Here is a 26,243-nt window from a genome sequence, read left to right on the forward strand (position 1 = left end):
GTTAATAAATAGACAATGTTTAAAAAACCTTCTTTTATAAATGTGGTAGATATATCTCAGTATATCATTTACCTCTGACTTTATTTATAGTATCTTTTGCATACAAATATTTTTCCTTTTTATTTAAGCAAATCTATCAGGTTTTCCCTTAGGATATCAGGCTCTCTATGATCTTAAGAAAGTGTACAGAAGTAATCAAAATATTTTTCCCATACTTTCTTCAAATGCCTTAATTGTTTCAATTTTTATATTAAGACTATTAATTCAATAGAAATTTGTTTCTGAATGTAGTATAAAGTAGTACTTTAACAGTATTTTCTTCCAAATGGAGAGCCAATTTTCTCAATGTCATTTGTTGAATAATGTATCTTTTCTCTATCAGTTTGAACTGATATGTATTTATATATTAAATATATGTTTTTTAAATCTGTTTCTAGGTGTTTCATTCTTTTTTTTTTTTTAAACTGGTCTAACTAACTTACCTATTCCTCTACCAGAATTATCAACTACCAAAAACAGGCATCAGGCCCAGATCAGGAGAGTTCCATGAAGAAACATAATTTTTCAATTATTCAAATTGTCCCTGACTATATATGGAAAACTTCTCAATTCAGTGCTCTAACATTAAAATCGCACATAGAAGGCATACATAAAGAAAAATGCAGACTAACCATAACTATAAATAGAGATATCCTAAATCAAACAGCAAGTTTAATCTAACAGAGTATAAAAATAATAAGTTATAAGACTGAACTTATTCCAGGAACACTAGCATAGTATATTGTATTAGGATATCTACTAATATTATTAATTACATTAACACATGAAATTGCAGAACTATTTCTATACCAAAACATTTTAAAAATAATTCAACAGTTATTCCTGAAAAAACAGTAAAATTAAAATGAACCATACTAAACATGAGATGACTATTCATCAGAATCTAATACCAACCACATAAAATGCCAAAATACTAATTTCTATTAAAATCAGGAACAAGAACAGACCAATTTGAAGCATTTTTATCTAACGTTTATAGGGTTAAGCTAAGACAAGAAAAGAAAGCAGTAGGTAGATCAGAAGAGCAAAAATTATCCTAATTCTATAGATAATATGATTATACAACTAGAAAATATGAGGTTCAAAAACTATTAAAATTAGATAACTTGGCAAAGTTGCTGGAAACAAAGTAAACAGAATAACTAGCACTTTACTTAAATATAAGTACATTTTGAACTGTAGTTCAATTAAAATAATGCTAGCTCAATAGTTATAATCTGCATTAAATTGCCATACTGAAAATATTCACAGTATAAAATTAAATGCAAACCAAACAGTATGAGGACCAATTCAATCTTCACCAGCATGTGCCACATTTTACAACTTCATGTTGGACGCTTAGAAGATGGAGGAAGAAGAGCTCTATGGAATAGCATGATATCAGTGAAAATATAAAAGCTCCTTTTTCAATCTACCAAGAGTATCCTAACCTAAGAGTTATGATTAGTCTTCAGCCTGGAAAGCTGAAGGAACAGAGATAAATGGAGTTCAAGAAAGGGGAGGTTCTGAAAACCTTTCCCTAAATATATTTAGTTCTCAATCACTAAGGACATGTAAAAAAATTTAGCCCAGGCCTGAGAAACTCATGACAACATCCAAATGCTAGTACCTGAGACATAAAAAATAAAATAAATTAGAACTATATTGGCTGTCCACTTTCAACACTTCCATTCAACACAGCACTGGAACTCCTAGCCAGAGCAACCAGAGAAGAGAAAAAATAAAGTGCATCCAAATCAGTGAAGAGTCAATGAGTCAAACTGTCATTGTTTGCTGATGATATGACTGTATACCTAGAAAACTCTAGAGACACAACCAAAAAGATCCTAGAACTGATAAAAGCAGTAAAGTTTCAGGATACAAAACCAGTGTACACAAATCCTTAGTACTGCTATGCGCCAACAGTTCTTGAGAATCAAATCAAGAACTCAACTCCTTTTACAATAGTTGCAAAAAATAAAAATAAAAAAGCAAAGCAAAGCTTAGGAATATACTTAACCAAGGAGGTAAAATACCTCTACAAGGAAAACTATAAAACACTGCTAAAAGAAATCACAAATGACACAAACAAATGGAAACATAGCCCATGCTCATGGATCAGTAGAATCAATATTGTGAAAATGACCATACTGCCAAAAGTAATCTACAAATTCAATGAAATTCTCATCAAAATACTACCATCATTCTTCACAGAACTAGAAAAAACAATCCCCAAATTCATGTGAAACCAAAAGATAGCCCAAAGCAAGTCTAGCCAAAGCAACACTAAGCAAAAAGAACAAATCTGGAGGCATCACATTACCCGACTTCAAACTATACTACAAGGCTACAGCCAGTAAAACAGTATGGTATGGGTACAAAAACAGGCACATAGACCAATGGAACAGAATAGATAACCCAAAAATAAAGCCAAATAATTATAGCCAACTGATATTTGACAAAGCAAACAGAAATACAAAGTGGAAAAAAGACACCCTATTCAACTAATGGTGCTGGGATAATTGGCAAGCCACATATGAAAGAATGAAACTGGATCCTCATCTCTCACCTTATACAAAAATCAACTCAATATGGATTAAAGACTTAAATCTAAGACCTCATACCATAAAAATTCTCGAATATCAGAAAATTTCTGGGCATTGGCTTAGGCAAAGACTTCATGACCAAGAACTCAAAAGCAAAATGCAATAAAAACAAAGATAAATAGATGGGACTTATTAAACTAAAAAGCTCCTGCTCAGCAAAAGAGATAATCAATAGTGTAAACAGATAGCCCACAGGATGGGAGAAAATCTTCATAAACTAAGCATCTGACAAAGGACTAATAACCAGAATGTACAAGAAAAAACAAATCAGCAAGAAAAATAATAATAATAATAATTCCATCAAGAAGTAAGCTAAGGGCATGAATAGACAATTCCCAAAAGAAGATATACAAATGGGCAACAAACATACAAAAATAAATGCTCAACATCACTAATTATCAGGGAAATGTAAATCAAAACCACAATGTGATGACACCTTACTCCTGCAAGAATGGTCATAATTCAAAAATCAAAAAAATAATAGATGTTGGTATGGCTGTGGTGAAAAGGGAACACTTTTACACTGCTGGTGGGAATGTAAGCTAGTACAACATTTATGGAAAACTGCGTGGAGAGTTCTTAAACAACTAAAAGTAGATCTACCATTTGATCCAGCAATCCCACTACTGGGGATATACACAAAAGAAAAGAAGTCATTATATGAAAAAGACACCTGGACACACATGTTTATAAAAGCACAATTCACAATTGTAAAAATATGGAGCCAGCCCAAATGCCAATCAATGAGTAAAGAAACTGATACATATAAAATATATTTAATCCGTGTGTGTGTGTATGTGTGTGTGTGTATACACACCATGGAATACACACACACCATGGTACACACACCATGGAATACTACTCAACCACAAAAAGGAACGAAATAATGGCAGTTGCAGCAATCTGGATGGAATTAGAGACCATTATTCTAAGTGAAGTAACTCAGGAATGGAAAACCAAACATTGTATGTTCTCATTTATAAGTGGGAGCTAAGCTATGAGGATGCAAAGGCATGAGAATAACACAATGGACTTTGGGAACTTGGGAGGAAAAGTCAGGGAGTGAGGAATAAAAAACTATACATTGGGTACAGTGTACACTGCTCAGGCAGTAGGTGCACCAAAATCTTAGAAATCATCACCAAAGAAGTTATCCATGTAACCAAACACCACCTGTTTCACAAAAACCTACTGAAATAAAATAATAATAAAACAAATATAGTAATGACAATGATAACAATAAAAAACTATATTGGCCGAAAAAATGAAAAAGCCTGATAACAGCAAAAATTCCCCTACATATAAAGGATTAAACAAAGAGTTAAACTGAGAGACCATCCAAGAGAGATTGCAAGGGCATATCAAAAAAGGCAAACAAACAAAAACCAAACATATAAAGAGTAAATTTAGGTGGCTGTGGGATGATATGTTTTAGGACATGGGCTTTAAAGTTAGAGCTAGGTCTCAATTATAGCTCTGGCATTTATTACATGCTCTTGAATAAGTCAAATAACATCAATTAATGCTATTTGTTCTGTTCCTAATGATTCCAAAGTTTCCAAAAATCAAGTTAGTTTCAGATAATCTACATAAAGACCAATAACCACAGTTATAGTCCCAAAGCTGCAAAAGACATATGAAAGTTAACCATATCTGAACAAGCCGCAATGCATCCTGCAAATTGATTTTTTTAAATCTCTCACATTGTCCTATTGATCTCCGTCATTTATTAAACAAACAAAATAATTTTTAAAAAAATTAACAGTACCACAGAGAAGTCTAATTGCTTTAACTTTTAATTAGCAGGATTCAGGTACTAAACTGTTTTAAAATACTAAACTGTCTTTAAAGGAATTAGGTAACCTAATCTTGCTCTTATACCGTACTTCTCCCACAGTCTTAGTTTATAAAAAGATTACCTGAATCCAAAGACTTTTCTATCTTATTTTGAAGCTTTAGCATTTTAAGTACATTATACACATGCAATATTCCAGACCAATGTCAAATTACTCTCATATGTATTTTCAAAGTGAAGTGCCCAAAAAGGTGCTTCATATTTTACATGGAACATCTATCAAGTGAAAGAAAATGTATTTGAAACAAAATACACGTTGAACTACTATAAGTGGTGGCACAGAAGCAGTTGCAGTACAAAACAACTCTGAAAGAAAAGGAGTTGTCTGCAGAGACCAGGTCACATTCGTCCAATTTTTAGTCATTTTCTTCTATCAGAGAAATTGTTCTACTGAGGGAAAGTGCCTGCACCTCCCCACTACCATTCCCCATATCCTTCCTAGAAATTGAGGATCAACACATACAGTCAGAGATGTTATTGATAAAAAATATATCCGTATATATATTAAACATGAATTGTGGGGGTGGGGAGAACTGAAAACAACTGTACCAGAATAAAACTTACTGCAAAATTCTTAGGCTTAGATTGGAAAATTCTCCAGATTAAACCACGTCCCCTTTAACACATAATGTATACTATACTTTTCCCATGAGAACACTTTGATCCTAGTATAATCCAAACTAGCATTAAATAAGATAAATTCTGTGCATAATATATTTAATCCAAAACTTTGGAAGACTTCTATGACCACTATGCAAAATACACAAAGCACCAAGAGTATAACTTTCGAACTAAAATGTGTATTCGTTTGTGCTGTTAATTTTTTTTTAATAATGTTTAAGGTAAAATGGCAAAATAGCATAACTAAACTAATTACTGTAAATAAAATCATTATAAATTCAGGATAAAATATTTTTTAACTATCTGTAGGCACTGGAGATTGACCAAAGAGGCAGAGTTGAAGAAGTGTCGACATTGCAATTAACTATAACCTATGAGGTTTGTGAACTTGTGACTTTTTTCCTGAGGGCATTCTCCAATTCACTTGTGGCAGGAAGCTGTAACCTTAATGGTTTAAATGGTCAGAGCAGAGAGTTTAAGGCTAGAAGAGAGAGAGGAGGGTGAGGGATAAAATCTTGGAGGGAAGGCAGCCTCAGAAGGGGCAAGAGCAAAAACCTACCTAAAAACTTGACCCAAATTCTTGGTTGACTGCTAGACTACATTTGCATGGGGCCAACCCCAGGGACTCAGAGAAAAATGCAGCAGCTAGGAAGTAAAAGAACTACATAGAGACTGCAGCTGTCATCCATAACAGGTGAAACAGTGTAGACTCTGAATCCAGCCAAATTAATTGCTATTAAAACAAAAATACTTCTTCTGAGGAATATAACATAATCAAGAGCAATGTATCATTCACAATATCCAATATCGATAGAAAATCACTAGGCACAGAATACACAGGAAAATGTGACCCCTATAAAAAACAAGCAGTCAATAAAAAATAAGTGTGAAATGACAAAGTTGTACACAGATGCAGACTTTAATGAAGGTATTATAAATATAATCAAAGACTTACAGAAAAATATACAAAAGATTGAATAAATGGAGAATCTTATCAGAGAAACATAAACTATACAAAAAAGAACCGAATAGGAATTTTAGAACTAAAAAGTACAGTAACTAAAATGAATAATTTGCTAGATAGACTTAACAGCAAATTAGAGATGGCAGAAAAAACAATCAGTAAACTTGAAGGTATATCAATTCATCTGGCATTTTTAAACATTAATTTTAAACATTCTTATTGTGCTGGCCTTTTATCCTAGACATAGCACCAAGAGGTTTCTTTGAAAGTCTTTATTAATATAATTCTAGCACATAATAGCACTTGTTAAATGAAAACAAGTGTTTTGATAAATGGTATAAATGGTATTTGACAAATGTTAATAGCCTATGTTTTAAATTAGACTTCATGTTCACATCAAAAAAAAAAAAAAACTAGGCTAAGCTATACTTACACAACTGTATCTCTATAGAGACAGTTCATAGATTTTCTTCAGAAAAACTTTCAAATTCTGTTTAATGTTTTCTTGAAAGTCAGCATTGGCAGAAACAAAAACCTACCTCCACTGATTGCTGGTACTGAAAGGTTTTGATTACTTAAATCTTCTGCTAACATCCAAGCTGGAAGGATCCTTTTCCTCTCGGCAAGGACTGGCTGCTGCTTACTGAAGTCTCTACATTCACCTAGGAAAGACTAAAAAGACACCTATAAATTACTAAAAATAATCAAACATCCTTAATGAATTTGCAAAATATTTGCTTTGCCGAATGCTACCATTAAAATACCCATATGCAACTGTATACTGAGTTCATCAAATTTCTTAAAGAAATTAATTATTTCTATTAAATGTTGGACTACTGCCATATTCTCTAGAGCTTAACTTAAAATCAGCAAAAGTTGATAAATGCTAGCAATACTGTCATAATAGACCTAATTTCAGTTGTCTTTTCTGCCTTTATAATAACTTGAAGAACATGTTATCAATGGATGAGATCTCAAATTTCTCACCACACTATTTGTGGTAGTCATCTGGGTCTTGGCTATTTCTGCACTTCCTTCCGGTTGTGAGGCACCAGTAGTCTCATGAGGTAAATTAATAATGGGGGATTTTGGTGTTTCATTCAGTACATTATCTTCATCAAGCATTTGACTGTTTCTATAAGATAAAATAGAAACTTGTCTTAAATTTTAAATGTAATACATTTCTGCTGCCTTCAGACTACATCTGAGTTATAACACTTTTCTCAGACTTAGCAAAAACAAAAAAAGCAGATTATAGTATACTAGAATAAAATATATAGACTAGAATATGTTCTTTATTTCCTACCTGCTAGCCATGAAATACATCAATCTTTCCAAATCATGGGCCTAGAAACCCCAATTATTTATGAGATGTGTGGCAGCCTTCTCTCTCAAGGCTTACGAGCTCTTTATTTAATATTTGTGCAGATAGTTCATAAAAATTAAGACCACCACCCAGCCTCCAGAGAGATCATGTAAACTGCAATGGTGTCAGTTAAGCTAGTTAGACTATTAGAGAAAAAATAAATAAAATTCTGATTTTCAGTTGACACATAGCTGCTACCGAAGTTCAGGCAAGTATTAATAGAGCTACTTATGAAATATCCCCAAACTGCAGTATAGCTGCAAGCTAAATGTTCTGGCACAGGAACATCCATGGTCACACGTGGGACATACTAGCAGAACCAATTACCTCATACTCTCTGCAATATGCTGTAAGGTCATCCAAAGTTGTTAGGTCATTATTACTTATGTATGCATAGACATGATCCAACACATTTGCCTTTTTGAAAATTTGAAACTGTAGACGAACTACTACTCAGAAATAACAAGGAATGAACTATTGATGTGTGTATGAATAGGATGAATCCCAAAGGCATTTTGCTAAGTGAAAGAAGCCAGACACAAAAGGCATATTGTATTACTCCATTTATATAACATCCTGAAATGCAAAGCTACAAGGACAGAAACCAGATTAATGGTTGCCTGGGATTTGTAGTGGAATGAAGGGACACACTACAGAGAACCATGAGACAATATGTGGGGAAATGGAAATGTCCTATATCTCACTCTGGTAGTATTTTAAATGACTATATTATCATTTTTAGTGCATTGAATTGCACATTTAAAAGGGATGAATTCTATTGTGTGTAAATTGTTCTCATTAAATGTGAATTTTTAAAAACTAAGATATAAGATTTTAGAAGTGCGTCTAGCTGAGAGGAATCTAATTAACCACTTTTTATTTGTTTGCTTTAGTATTTCTTATACAGCGAATAATTTCCATCAAAGGCAGCCTTGAATTTCAATGGTAGGAATCAGCCAAAAGAGAAAATTTAGAGTAAATTACTATGCAGCATCATATTTATTGTTCATTCAATCAATATTTTTAAAACTTCTACTGTGTCACACACTGTGCCAGGTGCTGGAGACAAATTCTTGGAAATGTATGATTGTCAAGTCTACAAAGTTCACTCCACTACAATACCAGATCCATTTTACTCATAAGTTACAGGTGTACTTCCAAATTATAATTTTTTCTCAAGTTTTCTTAATATTTCACATGGAAAATATTAAGAAACATTTAACAGTAGTGTGATAATTTTTCACAAGTTATAGGAATTAACTAACATCATCAATTCCATTTCTAGTTTATTTTCTATTCCGGCATAAGTCTGAGATGAATTCATACACACTCTATAGTCCATATGTAACTTTTATTAACAGTTATCCAGAATAAATGTAATAACAACCTCAGAACAAAATTCTATTTAACATTTTGTTCAAAAAAAGAACAAGTACAAATTGTTCTATTATACCTTTATTTAAATATCAAACACTGTCACTGTAATACATATTTTTATTTTATATTCAAATACTTCTAGGAGCAATCAACTATCACAGGATTTAGAAAGCTTTATTACAGGATATTTTAAAGAAAAAATTAAAACTTGGAAAGTTAAATGTGGTCTAATAAAGGTAATTATCTTTTTTATAATAGCTTTACTGAAAAATAATAATGATAAATTCATCCTGTTCAAGTGTACTATCCAGTGGTTATTGGTAATGGTTAACAGAGTTGTGCAACCATCATCAGTCTCTAATTTTAGAACACGTTCATCACCTCATAAAGAAATTCCATATGCATTAGCAGTCTCTTCCCGTTGCCTCTTCCTCCTGCTCCTGGCAACCATTAATCTACTTTCTGTCTCTACGAATTTGCATTTTCTAGATATTTCATATAAATGAAATACAGTATGCAGTTTTTCATATCTAGCTTTTTCACTTAGCACAATGTTTCAAGATTCATCTGTGTTGTTGCATATATAAGTATTATCATTCCTCTTTATAGCCAAATAATATTCTACTGTATGACTACACAATATTTGTTTATCTATTCAACAGTTGCTGGACAGCTGGGCTATTTCCACTTTTTGGCTATTATGAGTAATGTTGCTGAACATCTATGTACAAGTTTTTATGTGGACATAGGTTTTCAATTCTTTTGGGTATATACATAGGAGTGGAAATGCTGAGCCACATAGTAATTCCATGTTTAAACTTTTGAGGAACTGCCAGAATATGTTCCAAAGAGGCTATACCATTTTATAATCCCACCACAATGTATAATAGTTCAGTTTCTCCACAACCTCACTAATGCTTGTTATTATCTTTTTGATTGTAGCATTCTTAGTAGACATGCAGTGGTATCTCATTGTGGTTTTGATTTGCATTTCCCTGTGACTAATGATGTTGAACATTTTCTCATGTTCTATTGACCATTTGTATAGAACAAATGGTCTTCTTTGGAAAAATGTCTATTGAAATCAGTTATACATTTTAAAATTGGGTTGTTTGCCTTTGTGTTGTTGAGAATTCTTTAAATATTCTGAATATGTCTGTTACGAGATATGTGATTTACAAATATTTTCTCTCATTCTGTGGTTGTCTTTTTACTTTCTTAACTGTGTCCAATTTATCTACTTTTTCTTTGTTTGCTTGTGTTTCTGGTGTTACAACCACTGCCTAATGTAAGGTCACAAAGATTTACACCTGTTTTTTTCTAAGAGTTTCATAGTTTTAGTGCTTATATTATATTTAGGCCTCTGATCATTTTAAGATAATTTTTAATATGGTGTACAGCAGGAATCTAATTTCATTCTTTTTCATGTGGATATCCAGTTGTCCCAGCACCATTTGTTGAAAAGACTATTCTTTCTCCCATTTAATTGTCTTGACGTCTTTGTCAAAAACCAACTGGCCCTAAATATAATGGTTTACTTCTGGACCCTCAATTCTATTTATTTGATCTATATGTCTTTCTTTATACCAGGACTGTCTTGATTACTGTAGCTTCATAGTAGGTTTTGAAGTCAAGAAGTGTGAACCATCCAACTTTCTTCTCCTTTTCTAAGATTGTTTTGGCAATTAAGTTATTCTTAAAGTCTTTCAAATATATTCAAAATGTTGTTTAAATATAAGTTATGTATTTTCATATCTTGAATATAAAACATGCTACTATTATGAATAAACTGGATCTAAAAATACATTTTTAAATAATTATAAATGAATTTGAAACTTGCATATTATCATACTATCATGACATTTTCATCAACATTTTATTGTTTCTTCAATAACAGTAATCAAAATTAGTAGTTATTTATCTGGAATCTACGTACATAGATTTTCAACAATTTGTAAAAAAAAAAAGTAATTCAGTATGACAAAGGATTTACTTTACTTTCCTCATAAGAGTCTTAAATAATCTCCCTAGAGAGACAAGATCATACTTCCTTATCAGCAATGAAATTCAGCTACGAAAACAAAATGTTATACTTATCACATTATCACTCAATTTAATATCCTCAGACATTTCATTAATGTGTTCAAAAAACCAACACTTACTAAGCACCTACTATTGGGGAGGAAGAATTAATATTAGTGCTTCTATGTGAAATGTGCTATAATTTAATTTACTAAAATATAAAAACAAGTATTCTTTTTCTTATTTGGCTTTCTCTTTGACTTCTCACAAAAGCATGGGTTTTGATACTCCAGGCAGAATAATTTCATAGTTACATATATAGAGAAAAGAGTGCAGAATGAGCAAACTAGAACTGACACGTATAGACTTATTCATTCGGTCAAAGTAGGCAATGAGTAGGACTAATTATGCAGAATCTAACTTCTGTATGTAAAAAACACTTTAATATGAGTAAAAGGAAAACCTAAAGAAATGACAAGCTTTTCTGTCGTTGGTTTGTGGTTCAGATCCCTTTCTTAAATTTACAACTGGTTGGAAGAAAAGAATTATGGCAAGAGAGCCCTAACAACTTCTACAAAGGATGTAAACTTTCTTCTATTCTGTTTAAATTTCTTAAATATTTCAACATGCAAAAATATATAAAGAATATATGTAGTCTCTCTACATCTCTAAGAATACAAATATTTTTGTATCTACCACCCCAATAGAAACATTTTCTCATATTTGCTCCAGATTAATTACAAATATAATTCAAGCCCTCTCCCTGCCCAGCCTGAGTCTTGTTCCTCGCTCTCCCATTCCTTCTCCAAAAGTAAACATTAGCCTGAATTTGATTTTATTGTTCCCATGCCTGTCTTTATACTTTTACTATTTGTATGTATGTATCCACTATTTTATAGAAATTATGTATGTTTTATATGTTTATAACCTTTTTGGGGTTTTTCCCTCAACATTACAGTGGGGAGATTTATCCATGTTTTAACCTGAGCTCTCTCTTAGTTCATTCTCTTCCACATAATTATAGGACTACACCAAATTTATTTAGCCTTTCTACAGGTGTTTTCAGAATTCGAATGAATGCTACAGTAAGCATTCTCATGCAGCAGGGGGTAGTCAGTAAGAGCATCAACTCTGCAAACAGGCTTGAGTTTGGATCCCACCTCTGCCATGTATTAAGTTGTGACCTTGGGCAAGCCTTAAACCTTCTGTGTCTCAATTTCTTCATCTGTAATATAAGGATATTAACAATACTTAGTCCTCATAGAGATTATTATAAAGATTAAAAAGTTCATACATGTAAAGCTTATACAACAGTAAGCAGTGTTTTTATGTGATTGACACTGCCAAACAGAGCTAGTTCAAAAACGTGAAAATCCCAATGATATCAAGAAATGTCTAAAGTGTATTTCAATGCTTCCAATCTACGACATAGTCCACTTCTTGCTAGACAGTGGACTCTCCCTCTCTGGAAATCAGGCAGCGGTCTCCTCCATATAGACATCTCTCATGATGATACTCGAATTCAAAATCTGCCCCCACCTCCCCTCATGGCTTCTAATCTAATATCAGAGTTAACTCATCATTACCTGACTAGAGAAGTACTGCCCTTACTTCAACAGGAAACTAAATATTCACTAAAGAGCTACAGGTTCTGGCTACTGGCAGAAACCACAAGAATGTGCCTGCGATGGTGTGGCATCTTTTGTTATTCACAACATGCCCCTTTCAACCACACCTGAATTTATGTTAATGAGGTGACTTTTGGAAAGCCTCTAAAGATGAAGGGCTAGTTTTCAGGAAAACCAATCATATGATTAGAGGGTAGGAACTCCCAAACCACCACCCACCACCTCCAGGGAGGGGACAGGGGCTGGAGATTGACTTACTCTACTTGGCCAATAATTTACTCAATCATGCCTTTGTAATGAAGCCTCCATAAAAACCCAAAAAGACAAAATTCAGAGGGCTTCCAAGTTGGTGAACAAGAACATGTCCAAGTGCTAGAAGAATGGTATCCCCCAACACTCCACTGGAACAGAAGCTCCTGTGCTGGGGACCCTTCCAGACCTTACCCTATGTATCTCCTCATCTGGCCATTAATTTGTATACTGTAATATAGCATTTGTAATAAACTAGTAATCTAGTAGTAAGTAAACTGTTCCTGAGTTCTGTGAGCCCTTCCAGCAAATGACAGAAGCCAAGGTTTAAATAGCCTGAGAAAAGTACAGTGCTGTGAAAGTGGGTTTATTTTCAGTTTCATCAGTAAGAAAAAATTCAAAATTCACTAATCCCATAACCTGATATATTTAAAGTGTGACACTGGCCTTAAAGACACTGGTCTTTCACACTAAGGGAATAAGCTAATTTGAATTAATATAAATAAAATTTAAATAGACATATAATACTTTAAATAAGTTATCAGGCAATGACCATACTTTGTTTCATAAAGATGCATATTTTCCTAATTTTTGAAAAAAGTATATAATTCTATCATGAAAGTTTATTATAACAAAAAAATCAGTTCTTTACATGTCTCATTTTGACAGCTGTTTTAACAGCATGCTTCATACATGTATGATGAGAGAAAAAGACTTGAACTTTAAAGTAGTAAGCATTTGGGAGGCCAAGACGGGCAGATCACAAGGTCAGGAGTTCGTGGTCAGCCTGGCCAATATGGTGACACCCGGTCTCTACCAAAAATACAAAAATTAGCTGGGGGTGGTGACACACACCTGTGGTCCCAGCTACTTGGGAGGCTGAGGCAGGAGAATCACCTGAATCCAGGAAGCGGAGGTTGCAGTGAGCCAAGATCCTGCCAATGCACACCAGCCTTGGCAACAGAATGAGATTACATCTCTAAATAAATAAATAAAGTAGTAAGCACTAGTTAAGGAATTTCATTTAACTAAAAAGCAACTTCCTTTTTTTCCACTTATGTTTAAGCATTTTTAGATATAATTTATATACAAAATGCAGATATCTGAAGTGTGAAATTTGATTAGTTTTGACAAATGCACACACCCACATAATCTGCACCCTTAACAAGAGACAGAATAAGTCCATATTTGTTTAAAAGCTGAAACAAAGCCAAACAAAAAGCTCCCTTATAGCTTCTTCCTAGTCAATCCCCTTGGAAATAACCATTGATTAAATTTCTATTTAACAGATTCGTTTACTTATTACAGAATTTAATGTACACATAATAATATAATAGATACTGTTTGTGACTTGCTTTTCTTTTTGGTAGATTCCCAGGATTTTCTAAATATACAATCATGTCATCTTCAAACAAATACAGTTTTACTTCTTCCTTTCAAATCTGATATATATTATCTTTGTTGTAGTCCCAATCTTAGGGAGAGAACTTTCAACATTTCACTAACAGGTTTTTTGTAGGAAAAAAAGTTTCCTTCTTTTCCTTGTTTTCACAAAAATTTTAAAAATCATGAACAGGTGTTGAATTTTGTCAAAATTATTTTTGAGCATCTATTAAAATGATAGTTCTTTAGTCTGTTATGCTGAATTGCTTTGATTTTTATATGATAAACTAACCTTATATTCCTTGAACAAGCCCCACTTTGTAATAGAGTATTACCCTTTTTACTTGATTTGTAAATACTTTGTTATAAAGAATATCGGTCTGTAGTTTGGGTATTTTTTTTTTTGTAAAATCTTGTCTGATTTTAGTATCTGAATTATAGAAGCTTCACAAAATGAGTTAGGAAGTATATCCTCTTCTATTTTTGAGAAAAAGGAATAATATTGGCATTTATTTTTTCCTTGTAATTTTAACAGAATTCATCAGTGAAGATCCTTGTGGGAAATCCTTAAATTGTGAATTCAATTTTTTAAATGGATAAGGAATTCATCAGATTTCTATTTTTTCCTGAATCGATTTTTTTTAAAGAAATATGCCCATTTATTTTAACTGCCAAATTTATTGGCATAAAGTTTTACATAATATTTCCTTATTTTTCTTCTAAGGTCTGTAGTATCAGTAATGATAACCCCTCTTCTATCGTTGATATTGATAATTCATGTTTTCTCACTTTTTTCTTGGTAAGCATTACTAAGTAAAGTACTTACTTTACTGTAGTAAAGGCTGCTTTTCACCAAACCACCCTATAGCTTTACTGATTTTCTTTTCATCTATTTTTTATTTCATTGCCTTCTAGTTTTAATTTTCTTTTTTATTTTTTCTATTTTCTTTGGGATTAATTAGTTTTTTGTCTATCCTCCTAAAGTAGAAGCACAGATCATTGATTTTATAGCTTTCTTCTCTTCTAATACAGGCATTCAACTATAAACTTCCCCCTAAGGACTAATTTACTTGAGTCTCACAATATTTTATACTGTTTTCAATATCACTCTGTTTAAATTGTTTTCTAATTTCCCTATGACTTCTCCTTGATCCAAGGGTAATTTAGAAGTGTGTTATTTAATTTCAAAGTATTTGTAGATTTGTATAGCTATTTTATTGTTAATGATTTACTGACTTAATACCATTGCAATCAGAGAACATACTCTGCATAATTCTGTCCATCTACTTCTATGTCTAGTTTATGCATTCTATAATTTAAAAGCAGAAACGAAGCCAAATAATCTTCTAAGACTGACTAAAAAAAACTACTGTATGAATTTTAACTGTAAGCCAGATATCAGTATTTTTATTCTAATACCTCATGTCCTCAGTTTCCCTGTTCTATATTTTCTATTTTTATAAGAAAGAGGAGTTATACAAGTGTAATGTAAGCCAGAAATTAATACCTTAATAAAATTTAAAAAGCTAAAAAAAATGAGGAAAAGATAGTCAATTTCAAATTAACTAACTGAACACTGTTCAATGGAAAATACATTCTGAATACAATGGTAAAAGACACCACATATGGGAGCAACTGCTATCAAGGCATAGTAAGTTTCCAAAGTCAAATGTTTTCTAGAAAGAGATATACATGTGCACATGCACAAAACACACACATGCACACAAACACATTATACACCTACTCTATCTCCAATTGAGTTTAATGGTTTCTACTGGTTCCTACCAAAGGATTTGTGATGTCTGAGGAATTAGATTAAAAATAGCATCTTTACTCTCATTTCATCAAGCACTTACCTTAAGGTACATTCCATTTCCATTTCAGAGGGTATAGAGAGAATGCGGAAAATGTATTTGTCAACTAACAAAGAAAAACTATCTCCAGGATTCAAATAGCACCATAGATTTGTCTTCAATTGTACGAGCTGACTCTTCTCTGAAGACTGATAAAAACATGGATTTGTGTGTATCTAAAAAAGTTAAAAAGAATATAATTAAATTAAAAAAGAATGCAATACAATAATGTTGTAACTCAAAATTATGACAAAAATACAATTAAATATGAATTCAGAATTTTGGTATCAAAACAATTTAAGCATAAACTTAGACTAATAAATCTAACTCTTATAAGTACCATAATTATTATTTATATAAGAGAAAAGAAGCTATGGTATACCTCCCATTTCTCCAGGAATCAAAGAAAAAAAGCAAAGTTATCACTCAACTGGTTAAAAGAGTCTTCTATTGTGCTTAATAGATACAACTGGATATCACAAGGAGAAACATGAAAAGTAATTCTCAGTACGGAAAAACTGAGTCCCCCAACTTCTATATCCAAAATGCACTAATTCCCTGACAATGGCTAGTTTCTTTACCATTTATTTTCTCCTACTAATTTCTTACTAAAACTAAAAAATCAGAAACTACAATGCTATGGTTTCAATGTATCCCCCAAGTCCATGTGCTGGAAATGCCAACCCTAATGCAACAATGTTGACAAGTAGGACCTTTAACATGTAATTAGGTCATAAGGGAAATGCCCTCATGAATTTATTAATGGCATTATCACCAGAGTGGATTCATTATCTCAAAAGCAACTCTGCTATCTCGAGAGTGGGTTTGTCACAAATGCAAGTTTGGCTCTCTCTTGCTCACTCTCTCATGCATGCTCTCTCTCCATGTAATGCCTTTCACCACATTAGAATGCAGCAAAAAGGCTCTGACCAGATGCGGCCCCTGCGTTTTAGACTTCCCAGCTTCCAGAATGGTGAGCCAAATAAATGTCTGTTCATTATAAATTACCCAGCCTCAGGTATTCTGTTATAGCAGCGCAAAATGAACTAAGACATATGGGAAGGAAGATTCTAATCAAATCTCTAAAGCAAACAATACAGCTTTCTTTCTACCTGAAAGAGGAATCATCTTATTTGTTTAAATAAAACTCCCACTATGAAGATTATCCTCATTCAAATCACAAGTAGTAACAGATCTCAAAGTTAAAACGATTATAATATCCACTATTTTACATTGTGTTTGCCATTATTTTCGTGTTAGGAAAGGTAACAAGAGTTGCTTAAAAAAAAAAAAAAGACCTATCATGAAGTGCCTTAAAAACTCTAACAAGATTCAAGCTAAAATTGGCTATTTCCATAAGTCAAATGTCCTTTTTTCATCAATATCACTGGGTTTTTTAAATAATAAGCTTTAGGATATGACAAAGCAATCTACATAATGCAGATCTTTGGTTTTTTGTTTTTCTTTTTAGTACAATCTTATAGAGAGCACCTATCTTTCTTACCCTTCCTTCTGTCTATATCAGTTTAAATGAGACTTTTTCTGGAGACATCACAGCAAATTAATTACCACCCTGGGAATGGACATATGCTGAGTAATAACAGTAACAAAAAATAGAAAGGAGACTGAATTGGACCTGTAACATTTCAAAAGAACAATAAATAATTAAAAATCTTTTCAATCCCTCCCAAAACCAGACCACAGTGAATTTAAAGATTTTTCTGAATATTCAAACCCTTCTTGACACCAAAAAGGGTTAAGGATCCCCAATTGCTTCAGTGAGACCATTTTTCTCATTTGCTTTGATTCTAAAAGCAAACAAGGGCAGACAAAATATTGGCAAACCCAAACCCGCAGTGATGAAACTACCTACATGATAGTGATAACTACCTACATTAGAGACATATTATTGGTGTGTGCCTTTTAACAAATCCATGGAATTATAAATTCAAACAAATAGATAATGCTATAACTTTAGAAGTGATGCAAAGGATGCATTTACCCTGCAAAAAATGGAACTAAAATACAAATCAATTTCCTATAGCTTTCTTTTAGAGTTATCATTAAATTTTAAAGAATGATAGATGTATACCCCCCCCAAAACACCTTATTTTCAGTGTTTTTTTTTAATTTGGAAAACTTTTTTAAACAAAGTAAAGTTGAGAAAAGGCTATCACAGGGTTTTCCAGATATTTAACAAGTATACTTTTAATTTCATGAAAAGAAAACAATCTCAACTCGGGAACCTTGTGCAATAAAACAAACACAACCACCCAAAGACATATATTTGAGGGTTGATAACAACAGAAAAAAAGAAAAATTGCAATTTATATGTAGTTATAGAGCTACTGTCTCAATCATCCAAGACCCCAAATGAGTAAGATTTTATTAAAATGAAATAAAAGCACTGACAGCTATGAATTCACCCTGAGGGCATAACCAATCACTAGTGATGCAGTTATTTACAAAGAACATCATCCTCAGTTTGCCTTTATAATGTCTTTTCTCCCTGCTGATACTAGACTGTAGATTAAATTTAAATGGCACATAAAAAAGCTAACATCATCTCCTCAAGAGCTAGCATCATCTCCACATGCACCATTTCCAAGAACTGCTGGAGAGCTAAAGCATTTTTTGTAGGAGAAATATTAGAGGGAAAAAAGGCAGAAAGTCATTCAACTCAAAAGTACAAATTAGTAATTGCCCTAATTGCATTCAACTCTCTTTGTCAAATTTTTTTTTATTTGGTGGTAAGTTTATAAAGTAGATTTCCGATTAAAGAAAAGCAAAAAAAAAATTAATCACTTAAATATAATTTGGGTTATGCAGTATACAGAAGGGACCATCATAAAAAATTTGCTAGATTCATTTATGTAATTTTATAAAGATTTTTAACTAAAATTTCCCTCTCAGCATTTTATTACAATTGTATATATAACTTGCTTTGGTATATCAAAGAATTTGTGATTGATGAGGGAACAGACAATAAGTGATATTTAACAAATATTAAGATAAAATGAATGAACTAGAAGTCACTCGTTCATCTTTCTGATTGTCAAGATCTTTAAACTTCCATTAACAATTAAAATCAGTTATAGAATTTATCTAAATTTATTTAAATTGTACCTTGCATGTGCAGCTACAATAAGTTGCTGAATAAATACATCAATCTATTTCAAGATAATGGGCATTTTTATTAAAAATATATTAATATAAACATGTTTATTAGCCAGTCAGGTTTCTAATGTGCAACTCAAGTTTTCAGCCCATTTTTCTACTGGGTTTTTTATTTTTTTCTAATTGATTAAAGGCATCTGTCATATGTTTTGGATAGCACTCCTGATAGAGCTTAAATATTTGTCACTGCCCACATCTCATGATGAATTGCAATCCGCAATGCTGGAAGTGGGGCCTGGCAGGAGGTGCTTGGATTATAGAGGCAGATGCCTCATGGCTTGGTGCTGCCTTCAGGATAGTTGAGTTCTCATGAGATCTGGTCATTTAAAGGTGTGTGGCACCTCCCACTCTGTATTAGTCTGTTTTCACATTGCTATAAACAACTACCTAAGACTGTGTAATTTATAAAGAAAAGAGGTTTCATTGACTCACAGTTCCATAGCCTGTACAGAAAGCATGGCTGGGGAGGCCTCAGGGAACTTTCACTCATGGTAGAAGGCAAAGGGGAAGCAGGCAACGTTTGATATTGCTGGAGCAGTAGAGAGAGAAGGGGAAGGTGCTACACACTTTTAAACAACCATATCTCGTGAGAACTCACTCACTATCATGAGAACAGCAAAGGGAAAATTCAATGCCCCCATGATCCAATCACCTCCCACCAGGCCCCTCCTCCAACACTGGGATTACAATTTGACATGAGATTTGGGCAGGGACACAAATCCAAACCATATCACCCTCCCACTCTCTCTCACTTGCTCCTGCTTTCAACATGTGATGTGCTGGTTCCCCCTTAGCCTTTTTCCATGATTGTAAGTTTCCTGGGACCTCCCTGGAAGCCAAGCAGATGCCAGCACCATGCTTCACGTAAAGCCTGCAAAACTGTGAGCCAATTAAATCTCTTTTTATAAATTACCAGTCTTGGGTATTTCTTCATAGCTACCCAAGAATAGTGTAATACGGAAAATTGGGAATGGAAGTGGGGCATTGCTATGAAGTGTGGAAATGACTTCAGAACTAACTAAGAGGCAGAAATTAGAAGACTTTGGAAGGCTGAGAAGAAGACAGGAAGATGAGAGAAGGTTTGGAATTTCTCAGAGACTGATTAAATGACCAAATGATCGGCAAATTTGTGACCAAAATGCTGATAGTGATGTGGACAATCTAGTCCAGGCTGAGGAGGTCTAAGATGGAAATGAGGAAATCATTGGGAACTAAAGCAAAGGTCAAGCATGTTAAGCCTTAGCAAAGAGCTTGGCTGCATTCAGTTGATGTCCTGGGGATATGTGGAAGTTTGACCTAAAGAACAATGATTTAGAGGATCTGGCAGAGGAAACCTCTAAGCAGCAAAGTGTTCAAGATGTGGCCTGGCTCCTTCTAACAACCTGCACTCAAATGTATAAGTGAAGAAATGACTTAAAGTTGCAACACATATTTAAATAGGAAGCAGAGTGCAAAAGCTTGATAAATTTGTAGCCTAGTCATGTGGCAGAGAAAAAAAAAAAACTTTTTCAGGAGAGGAATTCAAAGAGGCTGTGGAGCAACCACTTGCTAGAGATACATGCACAACTTTAAAAAAGCCAGGCTGAGTGCAGTGGCTCATGTCTGTAATCCCAATACTTTGGGAAGCTGAGGCAGACCGATCACCTGAGGTCAAGAGTTCAAGACCAGCCTGGCTAACATGGCAAAACGCCACCTCTACTAGAAATACAAAAAGTTAGCCAGGCGTGGTGGCACATCCCTGTAATCCCAGTTACTTGGGAGGCTGAGGCAGGAGAATTGCTTGAACCCAGGAGGCAGAGGTTGCAGTAAGCCAAGACCATGCCACTACTCCAGCTTGGGCAACAAAGCAAGACTCTGTCTCAAAAAGAAAAAAAAAAAAAAAAAAGCCAAGTTCTAATATCTGAGACAATGGTGAAAAGGCCTCAAATGCATTTCAGAGACCTTCATGGCAACGCCTCTTATCGTAGGCTCAGAGGCCTAGGAGAGGAGAATGATCTCATGGGACAGTCCCAGGGTCCTGTTGCCCCTCATGGCCTTGGAACAATACTATCCACATTCCCACTGTTCTGGCTCCAGTTATGGCTCAAAGGACCCCATATACAGCTTAAACTACCACCTTAGAGGATGCAAGCAATAAGCCTTGACAGCTTCCATATGGTGCTAAACGTGTGGGTGCACAGAGTGCAAGAGTGGTGGATTCTTGGCAGCCTCCACCTAGATTTCAGAGGATGTATGGAAAAGCCTGGGTATCCAGGCAGAAACCTGCTGTGGCAGCAAATCCCTCACAAGAGAAGTTCTACTAGAGCAGTGCAGAGAGGATATGCAGGGTGGGAGGCCTCACACAAAATCCCCACTGTGGCACTGTCTAGTAGAGCTGTTAGAAGAGAGCCACCAACCTCCAGACCCAAACACAGTAGATCTACCAATTCCAGCCTGTGACAGCAGCCCCAGGGGATGAACCCTGTAAAGCCAGAGGGGTGGAGGTGCCAAAGGTCTTGGGAGCCCACCCTTTGCATCAGTGTGCCCCAGGATAAGGACATGGAGTCAAAGATTACATTGGAGCTTTGAGACTGACTGCCCTGATGGGTTCTGAACTTGTGCTGGTCCTACACACCCTTTGTTTTGAAACTGGGATGTTTACCACATGCCTATACCCCCACTGTTTCTTGAAAATAAATAACTTTTGATTTTATAGGCTCATAAATGAAAGAGATTTGCTCTGTCTCAGCTGAGACTTTGGGCTTCTGAGGTAATGCTGGAATGAGTTAAGACTGTGGAAGATTATTGGAAAGGCATGATTGTATCTTGCAATGTGAGAAGGACATGAGATTTGGGAGGGGCCAGGGGCAGAATGATATAGTTTGGATATTTGTCCTCACCTGAAACTCATGTTGAAGCGTAATCCACAAATGCTGGAAGCGGGGATTTTAATCATGGGGGTGGGGATCCCTCATGGCTTGGTGCTATCTTCGGAATAGTGAGTGAGTTCTCGTGAGGCCTGGTAGTTTAAAAGTGTGTGGCTTATTCACAGTAGCAAAGACATGGAGTCAAACTAAATGCCCATCAGTGATAGACTGGAAAGAAAATACGGTATATATACACCATGAATTACTATGCAGCCATAAAAAGGAACAAGATCATGTTCTTTGAAGGGACATGGATGGAGTTGGAAGCCATTATCTTCAGCAATCTAATGCAGAAACAGAAAACCAAACACCACATGTTCTCACTTATAAGTGGGAGCTGAATGATGAGAACACATAGACACATGGTGGGGAACAACATACACTAGGGCTTATTGAAGAGTGGAGGGTGGGAGGAGGGAGAACATCAGGAAGAATAGCTAATGAATCCTGGGCTTATCAGCTGGAGAATGGAATGATCTGTGCAGCAAACCACCATGGCACACATTTACCTATATAATAAACCTGTACATCCTGCACATGTATCCCTGGACTTAAAAGTCAAAGAAAAAAAAGTGTGTGACACCTTCCCCTCACTCTCTCCCTTGCTCCTTCTTTCGATATGTGACATGCCTGTTCCCCCTTTGCCTTCGGCTATGATTGAAAGCTACCTAAGGCTTCACCAGAAATGTAGCAGATGATGGCACCATGCTTCCTATAAAGTCCGTAGAACCATGAGGCAATTAAAAAAATTTTTTTTTTTGAGACAGGGTCTCACACTGTCTCCCAGGCTGGAGTGCAATGGTGCGATCTCAGTTCACTGCAACATCCGTCCCCCTGGGGTTCAAGCAATTCTCCTGCCGCAGCCTCCCAAGCAACCAAGATACAGGAAATATCTACCTTTCTCCCACGTCTAAACATTACACCATCACACCTCGCTAATTTTTGTATATTAAGTAGAGACAGGGTTTCACCATGTTGGCCAGGCTGGTCTCGAACTCCTAACCTTAAGTGATCTGCCCACCTCCGTCTCCCAAAATGCTGGAATTACAGGCATGAGCCACTGCACCAGGCCTGTCTCTTTTCTTTATAAATTACCCAGTCTCAGGTATTTCTTTATACCAATGGAAGAATGGCCTAATACAACTCATCTGCCAATTGCGTATGTTTTAAATATCTTCTCCCTGTTGTAGTTATCATTTTCATGAGTGTCTTTTGATAAATAAAGTTTCTTAATTTTAATTTAATTGGCTTTTTACAACTGTTTTTATAGTTCATGTTTTCCCTGCTCTACAGTCATAAGGGGTTTCCCCTATATTATATTCTAAGAGTTTTATAGTTTGACCCTCATATTTAATCCACCTGGAGTAGATTTTTGGGTCTTCAGTAGGGGTCTAATTTTTTTTTTCCAAACAGGTAACTGTCCCAGTACCATCTACTGATAAAAACTCCTCTTGTGTAATGCTAGCCCTGACCCAATCAAATTTCCACATACGTAAGCTAAATCTAAGGCTGCTTTCAGTTCTAAAATTTTATTTAACTGAAGGCACTAAAACTTCTTGTTAAGATAGATTATCAATTAGTTTTAACTTGAAGAAATTTTTTTAAAGAAGAAACACCCAATGCCAAGAGAATCCTTACTTCAGAAACATAACAACAACAACAAAATATTACACAGAGTTCAAAGAGCCTGGGCTCTAATTCCCTGTCTAGAATTTGCAGAGTATTTAAGATTAGACATTCTCCAGAAGAGTGTGACATTCTAAGTTGTCAAAAAAAAAGGTACTCGAAAAAGGATAAAAAATATCTACCCTTCTCCTATGTCTAAACATTACATTTAAGGGAAAGTTTACAAAATTACACTAAATAATATTTAAAAGATCATAAACAGAGATGTAACTTAAATCATTCCAAATTTTAGTTTTATATCTATAGTCTCATGAAGAATTTTTGCTTTGCTTCTAGTATTATTTCTACTACAGTTTTGGGCTCAAAAGACACTTGTTAATGTCATACATAGTTGTTTTACGATCTGAGTACCATCTAATTAAAGATATAGTAAAGGTGAAGAGTAGTTTCAAAAAGGAGCCTTTTTTTTTTTTTTTTTTAACTGAACACTGCCAAAATCCCACATAGAAATTTGGCTCACTACATACTGGATAAAATTTAACTCAAGATAAGATCTTCAACTAATGAAATCACCTTTAATTTGGGCATACTTATTTTACATTATTAGTACTCTTCTGAATAGCCACAGAAGTATAAAATATATCTGAATAATTTTCAGCCAAGTATAGACGCAAATCCAACTAAGCACCTTTATTAAAGCCAATTTGTAAAACATCCTAGTTTGTAAAATATAAATTTCCCTGATTAACACTGAGAAAAACGTGAATGTTTAAAATATTCATGCATTAGTAAACATGAAGGTTTTCTAACAACTTATTTTTGATATACAAAAATTTAATGCCATGTCAATCTTCTTATAAGAAGGGTTCCTTCTTACCACTAAGTAAATAAAGAGTATAAAGAGAAACCCTGAGATCTATTGAGTTCTTCACAATTCCACTAATTAACTTGCTCCCAAAATAAATGTGCTGACATGGACACAGCGGAATAACAGACACTAGAGACTCAGAAGAGTGGTAGTGTGAGAGGTGAGCAAGGGTTGAGAAATTAATGGGTATAATGTGCACTATTCAGGTGATGGTTACACTAAAAGCCCAAACTTCACCATTTCACAATATGACCATGTAACAAAACTGTATTGTACCCCCTAAATCTATAAAAATAAAATACAGTCATTTCTAAACCTGCTGAGTTTCTAAAATGAGTCATTCACCATTTCCAAATACTATGCTACCATATGTTTTCAGATATCACTGGAGCAAAAACAAAGCTGAAAAAAAAAAAGCTGTAACAGGAGTATTAACCTTGCCTTCATAATAAAGTAAAAAGTAATTTTCCCACAAATGTGATAGTTAGGCATGGGAGAAAGGTAGATCTTTTTCATCCTTTTTCAAGTACCTTTTTTTGACAACTTAGAATTGCTATTTTGAAAAAAGTAAATCTACTGATAACATGTTCTATTAGAAAAGCAGGATAAGGCCGGGCACCATGGCTCAGGCCTGTAATCCCAGCACTTTGGAAGGCCAAGGCGGGCAGATAAGGTAAGTCAGGAGTTCAAGACCAGCCTAACCAATATGACCCCATCTCTACTAAAAATACAAAAATTAGCCAGGCATTGTGTGCACACCTGTAGTCCGAGCTTACTCGGGACGCTGAGGCAGGAGGATCACTTGAACCCAGGAGCCAGAGGTTGCAGTGAGTTGAGATCATACCACTGCACTCCAGCCTGGGTGACAGAGTGAGACTCATCTCAACAAAACAAAAAAAAACGAAAAGAAAAGGCAGGATAAGAATTTCAAGATCTCTATTCTTTCCTTTAATGTGCTTCAGTAACAACAAAAAACTTATTTTAGGCCATGGTAGTTTATTGGCAAGGTGTTAGAAACTGGGCACCAGAGAACATACTTTTGTAAAAATCTATCGTGTTCCCACTCCTAGAAATGCCAAAAATAATTCTCACCACAGCATTTACTCATGCATTCAACAAATATTAATTAAATACCTATTATATGCCAAACATTAGTGATACAAAGATTAGTCAGAGTTCCTATACTCAAGGACCGAGATCCATTATGTCATCTCAGAAGAATAAGATAGCTGGAGAGGATACAGAGATGAATAACTGATGGTAAATAAAGTGGCTCCCACAGGAGTGTTGACTCCAGATATTTATTAACACTCTTTCAAGACACTAAGACAATGCAGAAACAAGATGAGATATAAACCTTTTTAAAGAGTATTTATTCAAAGTTGAGATAAGGTGAGTACAACTTTATTCAAAAAATTTCCAAGTACTAAAATTAAAAAGATGTTTTCCAAATTTATAAACAGTTCAATATAGAATAATAAAAGCAAGTACTAGCTGTGTAAAATAAAGAACTAACAATACAACAGGCAGTTGTATATAAAAGATGAAAATACAAATTGGTTTAAAGAGGTTATAAATTAATGAATTTAATTCCCTAAAATGTTACCACCATAATATCTAGTCTAAAATAAATGGACCCTTATACACATATTTCATTCTTCTATACAATAGACTCTGCAAATGAAAAAGAATAATCACGTTGT

At 34.4% G+C, this 26,243-nt stretch overlaps 1 protein-coding gene across 2 annotated transcripts in view; it reads right to left on the reverse strand.

Moving 5' to 3' along the window:
* The window catches only part of APLF (aprataxin and PNKP like factor), a 72,320-nt gene that overhangs the window by 30,843 nt on the left and 15,234 nt on the right, over positions 1-26,243 (reverse strand). For both annotated transcript variants that reach the window (XM_017522096.2, XM_017522095.2), the window contains exons 3-5: positions 15,967-16,139; positions 7,073-7,220; positions 6,625-6,757 (exon numbers count right to left, since the gene is read on the reverse strand). In XM_017522096.2, the coding sequence (XP_017377585.1) occupies positions 6,625-6,757; positions 7,073-7,220; positions 15,967-16,139 (454 nt within the window). The remainder of the gene's footprint in view (positions 1-6,624; positions 6,758-7,072; positions 7,221-15,966; positions 16,140-26,243) is intronic.

The sequence above is a fragment of the Cebus imitator genome, unplaced genomic scaffold, assembly GCF_001604975.1.
Source record: "Cebus imitator isolate Cc_AM_T3 unplaced genomic scaffold, Cebus_imitator-1.0 Scaffold23, whole genome shotgun sequence".
Taxonomy (NCBI): domain Eukaryota; kingdom Metazoa; phylum Chordata; class Mammalia; order Primates; family Cebidae; genus Cebus; species Cebus imitator.